This window comes from Macaca mulatta, chromosome 1 (genome assembly GCF_049350105.2).
Source record: "Macaca mulatta isolate MMU2019108-1 chromosome 1, T2T-MMU8v2.0, whole genome shotgun sequence".
In the NCBI taxonomy this organism is placed as follows: Eukaryota; Metazoa; Chordata; class Mammalia; order Primates; family Cercopithecidae; genus Macaca; species Macaca mulatta.
The window spans coordinates 131,654,067-131,672,243 of NC_133406.1; the positions used below are offsets into that span (position 1 = coordinate 131,654,067).

General features: G+C 40.6%; 1 protein-coding gene across 4 annotated transcripts; it reads left to right on the plus strand.

Annotated features, from left to right (window-relative positions):
- Positions 1-1,874: 1,874 nt before the first annotated feature.
- Positions 1,875-17,887, plus strand: HENMT1 (HEN methyltransferase 1). 4 transcript variants are annotated; one of them, NM_001257553.1, is given in 8 exon segments: positions 1,875-2,052; positions 2,970-3,068; positions 5,421-5,549; positions 7,298-7,410; positions 8,150-8,284; positions 15,004-15,183; positions 15,818-15,995; positions 17,179-17,869. In NM_001257553.1, coding segments are annotated over 7 exon segments (1,182 nt in total). In that variant the 5' UTR covers positions 1,875-2,052; positions 2,970-3,047; the 3' UTR covers positions 17,605-17,869.
- Positions 17,888-18,177: the final 290 nt, after the last annotated feature.

The following is an 18,177-nucleotide window of genomic DNA, read 5'->3' on the forward strand; positions in this document are numbered from 1 at the left end:
AATTTGGAGAGGGAACTGGACCTGAGGAGTTCAAGTTGATAAATGGATTGACCAGCAGGTGAGGCAAAAACCCTCGTCCCAGGAATGCTGTATACATAATTTAATAGCTTTTAAATTTTCCTTTAAACTTTTGAAACTGTGTTAAATATACATAAAGCCATCTTAACAATTTTTAAGTTCAGTGGCATTCAGCGCAACCATCCTATCTACAAAATTTTCCATCACCCATTAAACAACTCTCAATTCCCTCCTTCTCCCAGCCCGTAGAAACCACCATTCTACTTTGTCTCTATGAATTTGACCACTCTAGGTACCTCATATAAACTGAATCATGCAATATTTGTCCTTCTGTGACTGATTATATCACTCAGCATAATGTCAAGATTCATCCATGTGGCAGCAAATGTTAGAATTTTACTCCTTTTAAAGGTTGATTTTCCTGAAACTCTGTGATTGGAAAAATAAAGGCTGAATATTCCATCATATGTTTATATCACATTTTGCTTATTCATTCATCTTTTAATGGACATTCGGGTTGTTTCCACATTTTGGCTACTGTGAATAATGCTGTTACGAACTTTGGTGTACAAATACCTGTTTGAATTCCTGCTTTGAGTACATACCCAGAAGCGAAATTATTATTTACTCTCAAACGTTCTCTTTTAAATTATATCCTGTAGTAAGGTGTACACTCCTTTAATGAAGACAGTCTGCTAAAACTAGTTTCCCCAAGTCAACAGGAATCTCTCAAACTGTAATGTGAAATTATCATTGAGTTTTTTTTCTTTTGAGGCATGGTCTGGTTCTGTCGCCCAGACTGGAGTGCAGTGGTGCAATCATAGCTCACTGCAGCCTCGGACTCCTGGGCTAAAGTGATCCTCTGGCCTCGGCCTCCCAAATAGTTGGGACCACAGGCAGGCGCCACCATGCCCAGCTAATTTCTTTTTTTTGGGAGACGGGGTCTCACACTCCTGGGCTCAAGTGATCCGCCTGCCTCCCAAAGTGCTGGGATTACAGGCGGCAGCGACCAAGCCCGGCCTTACAATTGAATTTTTGAAGCTTATTGTTAGTTATGTACTTCTTTACCCATGACAGTAGACCCCCAAATACCAAAAATAAGATTGGTGTAATTTATCACTGTGTTACCCTTAAGGTGTTAGCAGTGCTTTGCTCATAGTAGGTGTTAAATGTTTGAAAATACAGTTCCAATATATCATTTATGGCATATTAATAGGCTATTAATTCAGTCATAAAAACATCAGCTTTTGCATCTTTTAAAATATGTCAATCTTTTTTCCCTAAAGAAGGCAGCTTCGTCCCTCTCCTCACCCCCCTAATACTCTTCCATCACACACAGGTAAAAAAGTACTTATATATATTAAGTAGAGTCTCCAGAGGGAAGGATGGCAGGATACAGTAACTTTTCTAAGAGATCTGACAGTTCTATCCACAACACTCGGGTAAAACTATTTCGGGGGTCGGGTGGCGGGGGTGGGGGACGGGGCGTTGGGAGCGGAAAGAACGTTTTTCTGAGCGCAGGTATCACTGGGCCAACTTCACCCAGCCTACATTCCTTTAAGGCTCCCGTGGACTGCTCTGGGATCAAAGCGGAGGCTGACTGGGACTCCATCCGCCGGCCGCCTCGCGTGGAGCCTTGCTCCTCCTCTTGCCGCCTTCCGCTGGCCGAGACCGTTTTTAGGCCTTTGCCACGCTTCGGGAGCGCCACGAACCCAACAGCCGCCCAAGCCGCCTCTCGGCTCGCGGTCTGCGGACATGCTCGGAGTCGGGGGCCTCCGCCAATAGCGGCCGTGCCGTGCCGTGCCGTGCCGTGCCGGGTCGCAGCCGCACGCTAGCGGGGTCAACGGCGCGGCGGGCGCAGGGGTCCTCGCCGCCAAGGTTCGGACGAGGACCTCGAAAATGGCTTCCGGGCATACGCCACAGCGGCCGTTACCAGACGCAAAACCGACGCCTCGGAACCGAGAGCCTAGAGGGACAGAGCTCGGCGCACCATGGGACTCCCGGGGCCCAAGGCCGACCGTGAGAGCGCACGAGGTTGGCGAGCCCCGCGAGGAAGCCCAGGCGCAGGTGTGGGCGCCGGCGTAGCCGCGGCGGTAGCGTCACGCAGCAAGGCCGCGCGTGCGCGGGCGTCAGGGCGGCTCTGAGTTGAGGACGCCGGCGGCACGGCGCCGAGCTTTGCTTTTTCGGTTGGGCATGTTTCTTACCGCAAGGTGATGGAAGCGACGGCCATTACAAAGACAGAAGCGTTGGCTTCAGTGAGCAGGGTTTCGTAATACAAGTTGGTGACTAACATGTTGCCTAGATTCGAGACTAAAGTCTAGTTATTGGAGACACATGTGCAATAGAGAACCAAAATTTAAATTCAAGTTCGTGAGAGAATTGGACAGATGTTGGAGCATCTCTGGTTTATCAAGGACACTTTTTTCCCCCTCGAAATTTCATTTTGACGATGCGTGGAAAAATTCTTGAAAAAATTTGAAGTTGAGGGTCTTAGCAATGAAATGGGCAGAACTCCTAAGATTGCTCCGTTTGTATCTAATTGAACTATTAATGATAGTAAAGGGAAAGGATGAGTGTTTTTGCTCTCAGTAGGGTTTGAGATAGTGAAAAGTTACGCTTTCTGAGCCTGTTTGCGAATGTCTGAAAAAATACTGGATACATTCTGTGGATTAAATGGTAGTCCACATTTAATCCACAGATTGGCTGCTGTGAATAATGCGGCTATGAACTTCGGTGTATAAATATCTGTTCCAGTCCTGCTTTCGTGGTTTTTTTTTTTTCTTTTCTTTTTTGAGTACCCAGAGGTGAATTTATTATTTACTTTTAAGCGTTTTATTTAAATTATATACTGCAGTAAGGAGTAAGAAAGAGGCTTTCCTTCTTCCTTACTGAACTAAGCAGCTATTTCCTTCAGGCAACTCTTTACAAAAACGGTTTTGTATTTATTACAGCTGAGTCAGTGTTGATTCTCTCAAATAGAGCCTGAAGGATAAATCTTCATTTTTGTTTCAACAAAACTTGGAAACAAAATGGAAGAAAATAATCTACAGGTAATGCCACCCTTCTTAGCTGTGTATTTGACTCTTAAGAATTATCACCGGGATGTATTGTGAGATAATTGCAAGCAAAATTGATCACGTTTAGGTCCTAGCATTTCCTGGGGTGTTGGTTGAGGTAAACAAGGGTATACATAGATGAAAGAGTCACACTTGGTGTATGTAAGTAAATGTTTTTATTTTTATCACTAGCTGTTAAAGTAGCAAAATTATTTTAAAAACACTCTAAGTAGTGTTTCCCCAGTGTGATCATGCATATGGATCACCCAGGGATTTTGTTAAGCTGCAGATTCTGTTTAAGGAGGTCTAAGACGGGTGACGCCCACGCTTTTGTGTTTCTGAAGTTTCTAGGTGAAGATGCCACTGGTTTGGAAACCACATTGGGAGTATCTAGGGTGTAGCTCCCTGCTGTCCAGTAGCTACACATGGCAAGTGGGCATTTGAAATGTGGCTAGTGGAACTGAGGAACCGAACTTTAACTTTTTTTTTTTTTTTTTAAAGACAGGGTCTTGCTCTGTTGCCCAGGCTGGAATGCACTGGCCCAGTCATGGCTCACTGCAGCGCTGAGCACCCGGTCTCATAACTTCATTTTTAATTTTAAGTTTAAAAATGGATATTTGATTACATTATTGGAAAAAAGTATGGAATAACTTGGGTACGTGAATGTATATTTTAAATGTAAAGTTTTTAAATCGAATACAGACAAGTATTTCTGATGAAACTTTTGGAACTGAGATGCAGAAGTACAAAATATATAGCATACTGGATTTTGAAGACAATGTGAAAAACAAGAATCTAAAATCTCACTTTTATATTGATTTTATATGGAAATTATATTTTCGATATATTGGGTTAAATATTCCAATTCCAATTATAATTCCAATTATTGGGCTACAAGAAAGTTGCCTACTTGTATTTATCTATTGAACAGTGCTACACCAGATATCAGATACCCTTTGGACTACTTTTATAATACTGCTGTGTAGGAACAGTAACAGCTGTTACAGATTAATCTTATAAATCCTGTTTTTTTCTTGGGGTCATAGTAAAGAAAAAATTAGTCTGACTTTATTGAGGACTGTTGCAATAAGAACATTGCGAAGATGAAGAATTTGACCACATAGCGTGATCAGATAGCCGGGGTAGAAGATTCTGTCTAAAGTGACTTAGAAGTATTCTTATTAAAACCGGGTTAGGCAGCCCAAAGATAGGATTGGGGCCAGGTTTGAGGTCTATTTAAGAAGATGGCTCAGAGGAACCTGACTAAAGTTTGGTCAGGGAGAGAGTCTTTTGCTGGCGTGGTGGAATGTTCCTACAGATGCCCAACTACTCAGAGGCTGAGGCAGGAGGATTGCTTGAGCCTAGGAATTTTAAATTAGCCTGGGCAACATAGTGAGACCCCACCTCTCTTAAAAAGAGAGAGTGTTGGCCAGGGGTCTCACTTAAAAAGAGAGAGTGTTGGCCAGGTGTGGTGGCTCACGCCTATAATCCCAGCACTTTGGGAGGTGGGCGGATCACAAGGTCAGGAGTTCAAGAAGAGCCTGCCCAACACTAAGTACAAAAATTAGCCAGGCATGGTGGCATGTGCCTGTAATGTAATCCGGGCTACTCGGGAGGCTGAGGCAGGAGAATTGCTTGAACCTGGAGGGAGGCAGAGGTTGCATTGAGCTGAGATCGCGCCACTGCACTCCAGCCTGGGTGACAGAGCAAGACTCTGTCTTGGAGAAGGAAAAAAAAAAAAAAAATATATATATATATATATTATATATATATTTTAAATTATATATAATATATATATTATATATATAATATATATTATATATAAAAAATATATAATATATATTATATATATAAATATATATAATATATAATATATATTTTATATATAAATATATAATATATATTTTACATATATATAAAATATATATATAAAATATATATATAATATATATATATATTTTTTCAGTCATTATAAATATTTTCCAGCCTCCTGCCTACTTGGACCACAGGCTTTGGCAACTCACTTCATAAAATGTCCCTTGTGGTTAGGAGTCTTCTAATTGTTTTCATTGAATACATTCATTAGTAATGTTCCCTTCAGCTGAAACTAAGCTATAGGGAGCATAGAGCCAGATTCTCACGTAATAAAAGGCATGAGGATGCTTAGATGAACTGTGGAGGAAATGCAGCGCTACCTAATGATTTTAGGACAAGGGGTATGTGAAGGCCAGTGTGTTTTTCAAAGTGATTGGGGGAAATAAAGGGTTTTTTTTTTCTTTGCCCCTTATTTAATTTCTGAAGTCATGCATGATTTAGAACCTGTCTTTTTTTGTTTGTGAACTTTAGTGCAGTAGTGTGGTTGACGGTAATTTTGAAGAAGTTCCCAGGGAGACGGCAATTCAGTTTAAACCTCCACTATACAGACAGCGGTACCAGTTCGTTAAAAATTTAGTGGATCAACATGAGCCTAAGAAGGTAGGTATTTCTCTTTCCAAACATTTAATTATTAAGACTAGTAGACTAGTCTTATGAGGTGTTTTGTCAAATGGATTAGTATGGAGAGACTTTTCACAGGGATTACTGCAATAGGGAGAATGCCGTAACCACAAGATCTGCAAGTGTCTTAAGAGTTAAGCAAAATAGGTTTTTCTTTTACTGGAGAAGTGAACAAAGCTAGAAACTAGGGAGGTGGGATGAAAGGGTGGTTTGAAAGGACAGTAGAATGGGGAGCCTTAAGGAGGGGGCTGTTTCCTCAGACTAAAGTTCAAGGCCCTGGGGAAGAAGGAAAGTTTGAATAAAGTATGGTTAAAAAAGGAATTTTCTTCCCATTGATCAGTGGGGACAAGTATTCATGATAATCATTTGAGGCAAAGAATGGAAACACAAGGAATCTTATCTAAGTTTTATGGAGGAGGGTCGTTCTTTGGTTCTTTGCAGTGAGCCCTTTCCTGGAACACAAAGCATAGGTGGATTCCTTTAGCAGATACCAGAAACACAGGGCTCAGATAGAATTCAGCATTGTCAGGTTCAAATGTGAAGAAAATCTTGAGATTTTGTAGTTGGATATGATCTTGTAGGTACTGTATTTCTAGAGCATTTAGTTAGAATATCGGGCAAACTGGTATTGTAGCCACAGCTATTGTGGTTCTTTCAAAATTAGATGATAATGGGCCGAGTGCGATGGTTTACACCTGTAATTCCAGCACTTTGGGAGGCTGAGGCAGGTGGATAGCTTGAGACCAACCTGGCACCATAGTGAGACCCTGTGTCTACAAAAAATAAAATTAGCTGGGCATGGTGGTGCGTGCCTGTAGTCCCAGCTACTCAGGAGGCTGAGGTGGGAAGATCCCTTGAGCCCAAGGAATTGAGGCTGCAGTGAGCTGTTACCACCTGCACTCCAGCCTGGGCAACAGAGCAAGATCCCGTCTCAAAAAGAAAATCAGATCATAGTGAGCCTACTCAGTTAACTTCAGAGGAAAGTCATAATTGCATACAATCTACATACATACATCCATACCTGGTTACTATACTAATGAATTGCATGTGAATTAGATGCGGGTAAGGTGAATTTCTAGATGAAAGCTTTCTTTTTCTGCTTAATATTGAAGACTTAGTGAAGATTCCTGTGTGTGAAGGTTTCCCTTAACTGCACCACTACTGTTTCTACATTTGCACACAAAGGCGCAGGTATTAGTTTATGTCTTTGTAGCCATCTATGCATGTGTATTCAGGTAAATCATCTAAAATTGGCTTTTTGGCAGCTCAAAGTTCAGTATGGAATTTCAGATGGTTTGAGGTAATTGTTTAATCAAATAAATGTGTGAGGGGTGAAAGCAAAGTTTTAGAAAGCTTTGTTTGCTGAAATATGCTGAGAATAAGACTCCAAATTCTGATTCTGAATGGGAAAACTGTGTACCTAATTGTTTCTCATTAGTTCAATATAGACAGTAACAGTTGTTCTGGAATAGGAATGGACCTTTCTATTTTAATATGATCAAAAAGAAATTTGCCTGTGGGCTTATAAAGTCTCAGGTTAATTTGTGTGTGTGTGTGTGTGTGTGTGTGTGTGTGTAGAATCTTCTGCCAAAAATATCCTTCCATATAATACTTTTATTATTTTATTACTGATATATACTCCCCTCTCTCCTCCTCAAAAAAAAAGTTTTTGATCATGCTTCTCTGGCTATAAATGTCTTTGAAATAACATTCTGTCTCATCTACAGGTTGCAGACCTGGGATGTGGTGATACTTCACTCTTAAGGCTGCTAAAAGTCAATCCATGCATTGAATTGCTTGTTGGAGTAGATATTAATGAGGATAAATTACGATGGAGAGGGTAATACCTACTTTCTGAAAGAATTATGCATTAATCTAAAACTAATGGCATTTTTAATTGAGTTTAGAGAAAGTGTTGATTTTATACTTGTTTTAAAAGATTGGCTATTAGGGATTTTCATCTCACTGAATGATCAGGCTTTGCCATAACACTAAAAATACCTGCATTTTATTGCTACCAACTTAAAGTATAGCCTCAGTTAAATGATTATAATACTCAAAGCATTGCAAACTAAAATTCAGATAGCAGAATCTCATCACTTCAATGCTGGACACTATGATAATTTATAGCAGAGAATTTAAAATGCCCCAGAACACTGAGGCCAAGGCTCCAGGCCACCACCTCCATTTTGAACCATAGCATTTCTCCTATCTCTTGTGCATATAGTATATATACATTAGATTTCCACAGATTGCTTGAAGAATATTCTTTTTCTAAAGAACAAAAATCTCAAAATCACTGAATCAAAGTAAGCTGGAAAACCAAAAGTATTACAAATGAAAACAATATAACAATATTAAATATTCAAAATCTTTTTTTCATTGGCCAGTAGCTTCCCACTGTGAGAGGAAGTTTCCCCATAACCTGGTGTTTAATATATCAAGACAAAGAAAACAGGCCATGGCAGACTTACATCAATAGAGGTAGAAGATAATTGTCAGAGGATCTGAGTTCTGTAGCTGGTGAGAATTTTCAAATAGATTATGTTCAGAAAGTTTCTTCAATAATTATTTTGCAGGGATTCGTTAGCTCCTTTCATGGGGGATTTTCTGAAACCTCGGGATCTGAATTTGACCATCATATTGTATCATGGCTCGGTCGTGGAGAGAGACTCTCGTTTGCTTGGATTTGACTTGATAACGTGTATTGAATTGTAAGTTTTAAACTGATATACTGTATAACTGTTCATTTGCAAAACCTTAATAAGTCTCAGTGATCTTAGTGTCCTAAATATTTAGGTCTTGATTATTGTAAGGAAAACTGCTCATTGGTTGGGAATATCTTTTTACTCTGCTTTTCCAGCATTTTACTTAGAAATTTCAAGTATACAGATAAAAATTGCCATAAATACATAGTACCAAGAATACCTATACCCCCCTTTATCCAGATGTTAACATCTTCCTCACTTTTTAAATAATTTGTACATTGCACCCTCCCTCTTCTGTTTCCCCCTCCTCCATCTCCCTTTAGAGTTTTTTTTCTTTTTCCTGAGTCAAGTAAGGGTGTACCCATGGCCCTTTGCCTCTACTGAAAAATTCAGTTTAAAAGTTGGAGGCCTCACACTACTTGACTTGAAAATATACTACAAAGCAGTAGCAATAAAAACATCGTGGTTCTGGTATAAAAACAGAGACATAGACCAATGGAACAGAATAGAGAGAACCCAGAAATAAATCCATGCATTTACAGCCAACTGATTTCAACAAAGACACCAACAACATACGTTGGCAAAAGGACACCCTTTTCGATAAATGGTACTGGGAAAACTCCATATCCCTATGCAGAGTGAAATTAGACCCCTATCTCTCACTTGATACAAACATCAACTCAAGATGGATTAAAGAGTTAATTGCAGACCCAAAACTATAAAACTACTAGAAGAAAACAGGAAATGCTTTAGGACATTGGTCTAGGCAAAGATTTTGAGTAAGACTATAAAAGCGCAGGCTACAAACAGAAATACACAAATGGGACTATACGAAACTGAAATGTTTCTGCACAGCAAAGAATAGAGTGAACAGAACCTGTAGAATGGGAGAAAATATTTGCAAAGTATTCATCAAGGGATTAATATCTAGAATATACGAGAATCTCAACAGCAAAAAAATAACCCCAAATAATTTAAAAATGGGCAAAGGACCTGAATAGACATTTCTCAAAAGACATACAGATGGTTAACAAGTAGATGAAAAAATGCTCAACATCACTAATCATCAGGGAAATGCGACTCAAAACCATAGTGAGATATCTCATCCCATTTAGAATGGCTGTTATTAAAAAGACAATAAATGCTGGCAAGGATGCAGAGAAAGGGAACTCATATAAATTGGTGTGAATGTAAATTAGTACAGCCGTTATGGAAAACAGTGTGGAGGTTTTTCAAAAAACTGAAAATAGAACTGCCATGTGATCTAGCAATCCCACTACTGGGTATTTATCCAAAGGAAAGAAATCAGTTATATTGAAGAGAGATCTGCACCCCAGTGTTTATTACAGCACAGTAGCCAGGATATGGAATCTACCTAAATGTCCCTCAGTAGATGAATGGATAAAGAAAATGTGGTATTTAGGCTGGGCGTGGTGGCTCATGCCTGTAATCCCAGCACTTTGGGAGGCTGAGGCAGGTGGATCACCTGAGGTCAGGAGTTCAAGACCAGCCTGGCCAACATGGTGAAAACCCATCTCTAGAAAAATACAAAACAATTAGCTGGGCGTGATGGTGGGTGCCTGTAATCTCAGCTACTTGGGAGACTGAGGCAGGAGACCCACTTGAACCTGGGAAGTGGAGGTTGCAGTGAGCTGAGATTGCACCATTGCACTCCAGCCTGGGCAATGAGCAAAACTCCGTCTCAAAAAAAAAAAAAAAAAAAAAAAAAAAAAAAAGGATATATGCACAATGGAATACTATTCAGCGGTAAAAGGGAATGAAATTGTCATGGATGAACCTGGAGGGCATTAAGTGAAATAAGTCAGGCATAGAAAGACAAATACCACATGTTCTCATATCTGGGAACCTAAAAAATGAGCTTAAATTTAAGTGTAGAGTAGAATTATTATTGGCTGGGAAGGGTAGTAAGGAGGAGAGGATAGGGAGTGATTGGTTAATGGATACAAAACTACAGCTAGATAGGAGGAATAAATTTTATTGTTCTACACCACTGTAGGGTGAATATAGTTAACAGTTGTGTATTTTCAAAGAGCTAGAAGAGGATTTTGAGTGTTTGTAGCATGAAGAAATCATAAATGTTTGAGGTGATGGAGATCCTCATTACTGTGACTTGATCATTACACATTGTCTACATGTATCAAACTATCACTCTGCATCCTATAAATATGTACAGTTCAGCTTATTTCCAAGGCAAGGGGTATTATGTAACCAGTCCCCTGTCCCCCATTTTTAAATAAGAATATTTTTTTATTTTGGGCTCCCATTGATTAGATTCAGCTTCTGCATCTTTGGAATACTGCAGAACGCCACAGAGGTTATTTGGGTCTTTCTCTTGGCCTCCCATCTGAAACACATAATGTCCATCTGTCCCTCCTTGATGATATTAATTTTGATTCCCCTTCTCCTGCTCCCCGGTCAAGGTGTTTGCTCCACTGTGTAATTACTGTTTTGATTTTGCCTTTTTCTCTCACGACTAATAGGGAGACATATTGAGACCATGTAGATACTTTGTCACACATTTGTATTTCCCCCTAGATTTAGCATCATCAGTGATTCTTTTTTGATCCGATCTTTATGACAGTGGAGGCAAATGATGTTTACTGTAATTCCAGTACTACCTCTAGACATTTACCAGTCAACCCTTGGCATTTTACCAGGAGCAAGAGCCCTCCCTCTCCCCACTTACTTATTTATTTATCAGTAAGTGAACTCATGAATTCTTACTTTTTGATGGTTTATGATTTATTACTGCACTTATTTTCTTATTCAGATTGTCCCAGGGTTGGCTAGTGGGGGCCCCATTGAGCTGGCTCCTGAGTCTTGAGATAGGTCTCGTTTTTGTAAGTACTCTCTGACATCCCAGATGTGCCACGCCTCCCTCCTACTTTTCCTTCTCTGGTCCTGGAATAACTTATTTCTCAAAGGAGCTCTGTTTCCTTTAAATGGGGATTGGTATTTAGGAACCTAAGATAGGTGCTTCTTAATGACTTTTAATAGTTAAAGGGCTTGCTCTGTGGTCATTTTGCCTGGTTGTGCGTTCAGGTTGATTTCTCATTTTTATTTATGTTTGTATGTATGCATTTATGTATTTTGAGACAGGGTCTCGCTCTGTCACCCAGGCTGGAGTGTGGTGGCATGATCTTGGCTTACTGCAACCTCCACCTCCCAGGTTCAAGTGATTCTCTTGCCTCAGCCACCTGAGTAGCTGGGATTACAGGCACATGCCACCACGCCCAGCTAATTTTTTTATTTTTAGTAGACATGGGATTTTGCTATGTTGGCTAGACTGATCTCGAACTCCTGGCCTCATGTGGTCTGCCTGCTTCGGCCTCCCCAAGTGCTGGGATTACAGGCGTGAGCCATTGTGCCTGGCCTGATTTCTAATTTTTAGTAATATGTACTGCTCCTCCAAAGCAGAGAGTTTACTTTGTATTTTTTTTGTATTTTCTATTGCCTGGAACATATTAGTTATAGGAAACAAAATTGAATGAAGAACAAAGGAGCCATATATCAAGTTTAGAACAGCAACTGGCAATAAGAAAATCTACTCGTAGGTATTTTGGTCTCATCATTCGTACTTAAATATATCCAGTTTGTCCTTCTTGAAGTTAGTGTTTCAGTTTCCCGTGTACCTCTTCTATTATTTTTATTTTTATTGTGGTAAAATACACATAACAGAATTTTCCATTTTAAGTGTACAGTCAACCATTTTAAGTGTACAGTTCAGTGGCATTAAATACATTAGCATTGTCATGCTGCCACACTACCATCCATCCACAGAACTTTTTGTCTTGCAAAACCAAAACAATTACCAACCTGTTAACAACTCCCTGTTCCTGTCTCCCAGTAGCCACCATTCTATTTTCTGTCTCTATCAGTGGAATCAGGCATTATTTGTACTTTTGTGACTGGCTTATGCCACCTCTCACAATATCTTTAAGGTTCACCCATATGCTGTAGCATATGTCAGAAATTCCTTCTTTTTAAGGCTGAATCATCCATGGTATATGTATATACCATAGGCTGTTTATGCATTTATCTGTTGATAGACACTTGGGTTGCTTCCACTTTTTGGCTATTGTAAAAAACGCTGTTCTGAACATGGTATACACATATCCATTTGTGCTCTGCTTTCAATTATTTTGGGTATATATCCAGAATGGAAATGCTGGATCATATGGTAATTCTGTTTTTAATTTTTTTGAGGAACTACCATACTGTTTTATATTGTTTTCTGTAACAGCTGCACCATTTCACATTCACATTATGGACCAATAACTTACTAGTCTAAGAATGGCAGTGACTTGGCTCCTTGAAGTCACTAGGAACCAAATTCCTGTGTCTTGTTCTACCGTCCCCTGGAGTGTTAAACCTATCTGTGGTCATAGCTGGGTCACAGACATATTCTCCTGGTTAATAGGAGAGGGGAAAATCACAGAGGCATGTATGCTAAATTTTTTAAGACCCAGAAGGGGAAAACATCGCTTCCATTCACCCTCTGTTTGTGAGAACTTAGGCTTGTGGTCACACCTGGCTGCAAAGGAGGCTGGAAATGGATCCTGTAAACAGGCAGCCATATGCCTGTGACAACTCTTCCTATGGAGGAAGAATAGAGTAGAATTTGGTGGACAGCTAGCAGCATCCACCACAGAAGTCCTTGCCAAACTGCCTTCCTTAGGAGTTGTACTGATTCACATGCCTATTGCTCATGTAGGAGGGTTTATTTTCCTACCCCTTCACCATATGACTTTTCCAGTGTTGTCTTTTCCTACTTGATCTTTGACAGTCTGCTAGGAGGAAAGTAATCTCAGTGTACTTTCAACTTATATTTTTCCTGTATCACATTTTCACCTGTTCCAGAGTTCAGAGCACTTCTCTGAACTATGTGTTTTTTTAATGAATTTTTCTTATTGGATTGTTAATATTTTTCTTACTAATTCATATGCTTTCTTTTTATGTTAGGGAAATTAGCCCAGTTAATATGATACACATAGCAGATATTTACCCCCACTTTGTTTTTTGACTTTATTTTTAATAACTTAAAAAAATAATATGTAAAATTGATGATTTTTAGGTGGTATAGTTGTGTGAATTTGAACACACATAGTTTAATGTAGCCATCACTATGGTCAGGGTACAGAACAGCCCATCACCCAAACACCTATTTTGTACTACTCCTTTGCCATCATCTTCCTTTATTTTCCATCACTATAGTTTTGTCCTTTTGAGAATAGATGACAATAGAATCATACAGTTGGTAACCTTTTTTTTTTTTTTTTTTGAGATGCAGTCTTGCTCTGTCGCCCAGGCTGGAGTGCATGGAGTGCAGTGGCGCAACCTCGGCTCACCACAGCCTCTGCCTCCCAGGTTCAAGCCATTCTCCAGCCTCAGCCTCCCGAGTAGCTGGGATTACAGGAGCGTGCCACCGCGTCTGGCTAACTTTTGTATTTTGAGTACAGATGGGGTTTCACTATGTCGGCCAGGCTGGTCTTGAACTCCTGACCTCATGATCCACCCACCTCGGCCTCCCAAAGTGCTGGGATTACAGGCGTGAGCCACCGCGCCTGGCCACAGTTTGTAACCTTTGAGATAATCTTCATTCACTTTGTGATGGCTTTGAGAGTTATCTAAGTTCTTCTGTGTGTCAGTAGTTGGTCCCTCATAATTTCTGAGTAGTATTCCATTGTATGGAAGCTCCACCTTTCATTCTTTACCCATTTAAAGATATTTGGATTGTTTCCCGTTGGAGTGATTATGAAGAGAACAATTATAAACATTCACATACAGGTTTTGTGCAAAGATAAACTTCACTTCACTTGTGAGTGGGATTACTGGGTAGGTGGTAGGTTTAAGAGTGTGTGTATGTTTTGCTTTTACAAATTTCCCTCTGTGCTGGGCGTGGTGGCTCATGCCTCTAATCCCAGAACTTTGGGAGGCTGAGGTAGGCAGATCACCTGAGGTCAGGAGTTGAAGACTAGCCTGGCCAACATGATAAAACCCCATCTCTACTAAATATACAAAAATTAGCTAGGGGTGGTGGTGGGTGCCTGTAATCTCAGGTACTCGGGAGGCTGAGGCAGGAGAATCGCTTGAACCCAGGAGGTGGAGGTTGCAGAGAGCTGAAATCATGCTATTGCACTCCAGCCTGGGCGACAAGAGTCTCAGTCTCTCTCTCTCTTTCTCTTTCTCTCTCCTCACACACTCTCTCTCTCTCTCTCCTCACACACACTCTCTCTCCTCACACTCTTTCTCTGTTTCTCTCTTTCTCTCTTGACTGAGTTTTGCTTGTCGCCCAGGCTGGAGAGCAATGGTGCAATCTCGGCTTGCTGCAACCTCTGCCTCCTGGGTTCAAGCGATTCTCCTGCCTCAAGCCTCCCGAGTAGCTGGGATCACTGGCGTGCGCTACCACACCCAGCAAAATTTTGTATTTTTAGTAGAGACAGGGTTTCATCATGTTGACCAGGCTGGTCTTTAACTCTTGACCTCGCGTGATCCGTCCACCTTGGCCTTCCAAAGTGTTGGGATTATAGGCATGAGCCCCTGTGCTGGCCTGAAGAATTGTTCTTAGGTCATGTAAGCATTATTACATATTCAAAGAAGGGAGAAATCGATATACAGATGGAAATTGTTTTTGATAAATCAATTAGAAAAATATGTGCAGGTGAAGCTAAATTTTATTATGTCTTTCTTATTGACCGTTTTAGAATAGAACATTTGGATTCAGGTGATCTGGCCAGATTTCCTGAAGTGGTATTTGGGTACCTGTCTCCATCCATGATTGTCATCAGCACACCAAACTCTGAATTCAATCCCCTGTTTCCATCAGTGACTTTAAGAGATTCGGATCATAAATTTGAGTGGACCAGAATGGAGTTTCAGACCTGGTAAGTTCAGAAGGGTTTTTGTTTATTTGGGATCCTGTTGGAGTTTAAAATCTTAGGAAATAAATATTGATATACATACATTACCTAAATTGTTTTGTACTTTCTTCCAATAAAATTGATTCCAACGTGTGACTTAGTAGGTAATAAGATCACAAAGGAACCATTGCATTTGGGCAAGTAGGGAAAGGGAGGAGGTGTAGTCACTGGGCACCTTTTATGTGAAGGCATCTGTAGTACTGGCATGGAGATGAGGAACAAAACAGAGGGAAGGTTTGGGGCAGTGAGAATGAGCCTCATGCCGCTCCCTGGGGTATCTCCTGAGGCTTAGTCATGTTTTCTGGTGGTGTTGCAAACCCAAATGGATAGTTGGGTTGAGCCCTTGTGGTCTTCTTGTCCACCCCTATAGCCTGCCCATGATGTTCCTTTCCTCTTCCATATTCTTAGGGTAAATTGGAAACTGACACTATATCCTTGCCTTGATTTCTCATAGAAATAAATTAGGAATTTGTAACTTAGAAGTATTTATGTTAATTGTATTTTTCATGTTCTATTGTACTGCTGACCAGAAATGGTTCCTTATTTAACAGTAGCTCTACATTTAGAAAAATGATTGCTGTCCTCGTTTTGGTTTCAGGGCTTTATATGTGGCAAATCGCTATGATTACTCTGTGGAGTTTACTGGTGTTGGGGAACCACCAGCTGGAGCTGAAAATGTTGGATACTGTACCCAGATAGGAATCTTCCAGAAAAACGGAGGAAGGGCAACAGAAGCATGTGTTTCAGAGCAGCATGATCAGCATGTTTATAAAGCTGTGAGTATTCTTTGTGAGATATCTGTCAGGGCTAGAGATACATTAGGATGGTGAACTTTTTTGGGGAGTAAGAATCCCCAAAGTAGAGATGAGTATAAATGACCTTGCTTTGTGGTTCACCCTAGGAGAATTCTTCAGGCCCATGACTTCTGTCCAAGTTAGCCTACGGTATCCTTTGAGACTGCCTGGCCCTTTGGTGTGTTTCAAGGCATGTTAAAGGGAATGATTGCTGGGGTTGTCTTAGAATACTTCAAAGTGGCTGGGTACAGTGGCTCACACCAGTGATCCTAGCACTTTGGGAGGCCAAGGCAGAAAGATTGCTTGAACCCAGGAGTTCGAGTGCAGCCTGGACAACATAGTGAGATCTCCATCTCTACAAAAAAACACCCAGAATATTTCAAAGCAATACTTCAGCAACCTCTTTTTGTAATCTGTTAGGATTATCAGTAGTGAAAAGGAAAGCCAGCAGCAGTTTCTCCCCGGCTTGGCTTAGGACATTACTCTTTGAGCCTACAAACTTCTCAGACCCTTTTGGTTTAAAGAGAAGAAGAAGAAACACATCCTCCCCCTCTTTAAAAATTTATTTAATTAGGGGTCTTGTTCTGTCATCCAGGCTGGAGTGCACTGGCACAATCATGGCTCACTGTAACCTTGAATTCCTGGGCACAAGCGATCCTCCCACTTGAGCCTCCCAAGTAGCTAGGACTACAGGCATGCACCACCATGCTCAGCATTTTTTTTTTCTTTTGTAGAGACAGGGTCTCACTATGTTGCCCAGGCTGGTCTTGATCTTCCATCCTCAAGCAGTCCTCCTGCCCCACCTTCCTAAAATGCTGAGATTACAGGTGTGAGCCACTGCATTTACCCACATTTTCCCTTTTAACTGAACCATTTTTCGTTTTTTTGCCCTTTCCCCTGTAATATCAAGTAGAAATACTGGGTTCGTGTGACTTGGTAGAAACCTGGCTGGGAGACATTGGGCATTAGCATTAGAAAGCAAATCAGATAGTTAATGTCTGTGTGTCAGTAATTTGATTCCCATTATAATTGAGGCATTTACGATTAGTAGGATCTGACATATTTTCAATATGTACATTTATTCTTACATGGCAAAAAAGTTATTGATGGCTTTGAAAATTTTTCCATGTATTTTCCATATAAGTGTTTTGTTTTTTCCCTTCAGGTTTTTACCACCTCATACCCGAGCTTACAGCAGGAAAGATTCTTTAAACTTGTGTTGGTTAATGAGGTATCCCAACAAGTGGAAAGCTTAAGAGTGAGCCACCTGCCAAGGCGGAAAGAACAGGATGGGGAACAGGGTGATAAGCCCAAAGACATTGGCGGCTCAAAGGCCCCTGTCCCATGCTTTGGACCAGTCTTCACAGAGGTTGAGAAGGCCAAGATCGAGAACTCTCCCAAACCCTTCTGTGTTGGAGATAAATTTTTCGTACCTCTGCAGAGACTCCTTGCTTATCCCAGGTTGAACCGCTTATGTGCTAATGAAGAGATGATGAGATCCGTCATTGCTGACTCAATTCCTCTGAGCAGTGATGGTTCTGCAGTGGTGACTGACCTGTGTAATTATTTTGATGAACAGTTTGAGTTTTGAACCATGTTTATTTCCTGAAATTTCAGGGTCTCACTGATAGTTGTGCTCACTTAGAATTTAGGTTTTTTTTGTGTGTGTGTAATCCTAATTCAAGTAATGTTTTTAAAGTTTCACTGCAAAAGTCTGTGTTCCAAGCCATTGGACAGACCTGCTTGACATATGGCCAGACTGCAGTAAGCCCTGAGAAAGATATTAGGGTTTAACTAAAAATGGGTGCTTTCCTTTGATCTTGGACTTTTTTGTTTTCTCAAGAATAAAAAAGTTGGATGTGGTAATATGTTAATTTTGAACTTACCTATATTTTTTGTGTTAGAGCCATGAGTTGATTGTTGTTAGTCTGTTCTCACATTGCTGTGAAGAACTACCTGAGACTGGGTAATTTATAAAGAAAAGAGGTTTAATTGACTTCCAGCTCTGCAGGCTGCACAGGAAGCATGCGGGAAGCTGGGGAGGCCTCAGGAAACTTCCAGTCTTGGTGGAAGGCCTTTGAAGGGGAAGCAGGCACGTGTTACATAGCTAGAGCCTGAGGAAGAGAGCTTGGGGAGGTCTACACACTTCTAAACAACCAGGTTT

What these genes read in the sequence shown, in the direction of transcription:
- HENMT1 (XM_015146339.2), top strand. Translation starts at nt 3,048, where the DNA reads ATGGAAGAAAATAATCTACAG. An exon ending in TGGAAGAAAATAATCTACAG is followed by an intron (nt 3,069 to 5,420) that starts GTAATGCCACCC and finishes TGTGAACTTTAG; the next exon opens with TGCAGTAGTGTGGTTGACGG. An exon ending in ATCAACATGAGCCTAAGAAG is followed by an intron (nt 5,550 to 7,297) that starts GTAGGTATTTCT and finishes TCTCATCTACAG; the next exon opens with GTTGCAGACCTGGGATGTGG.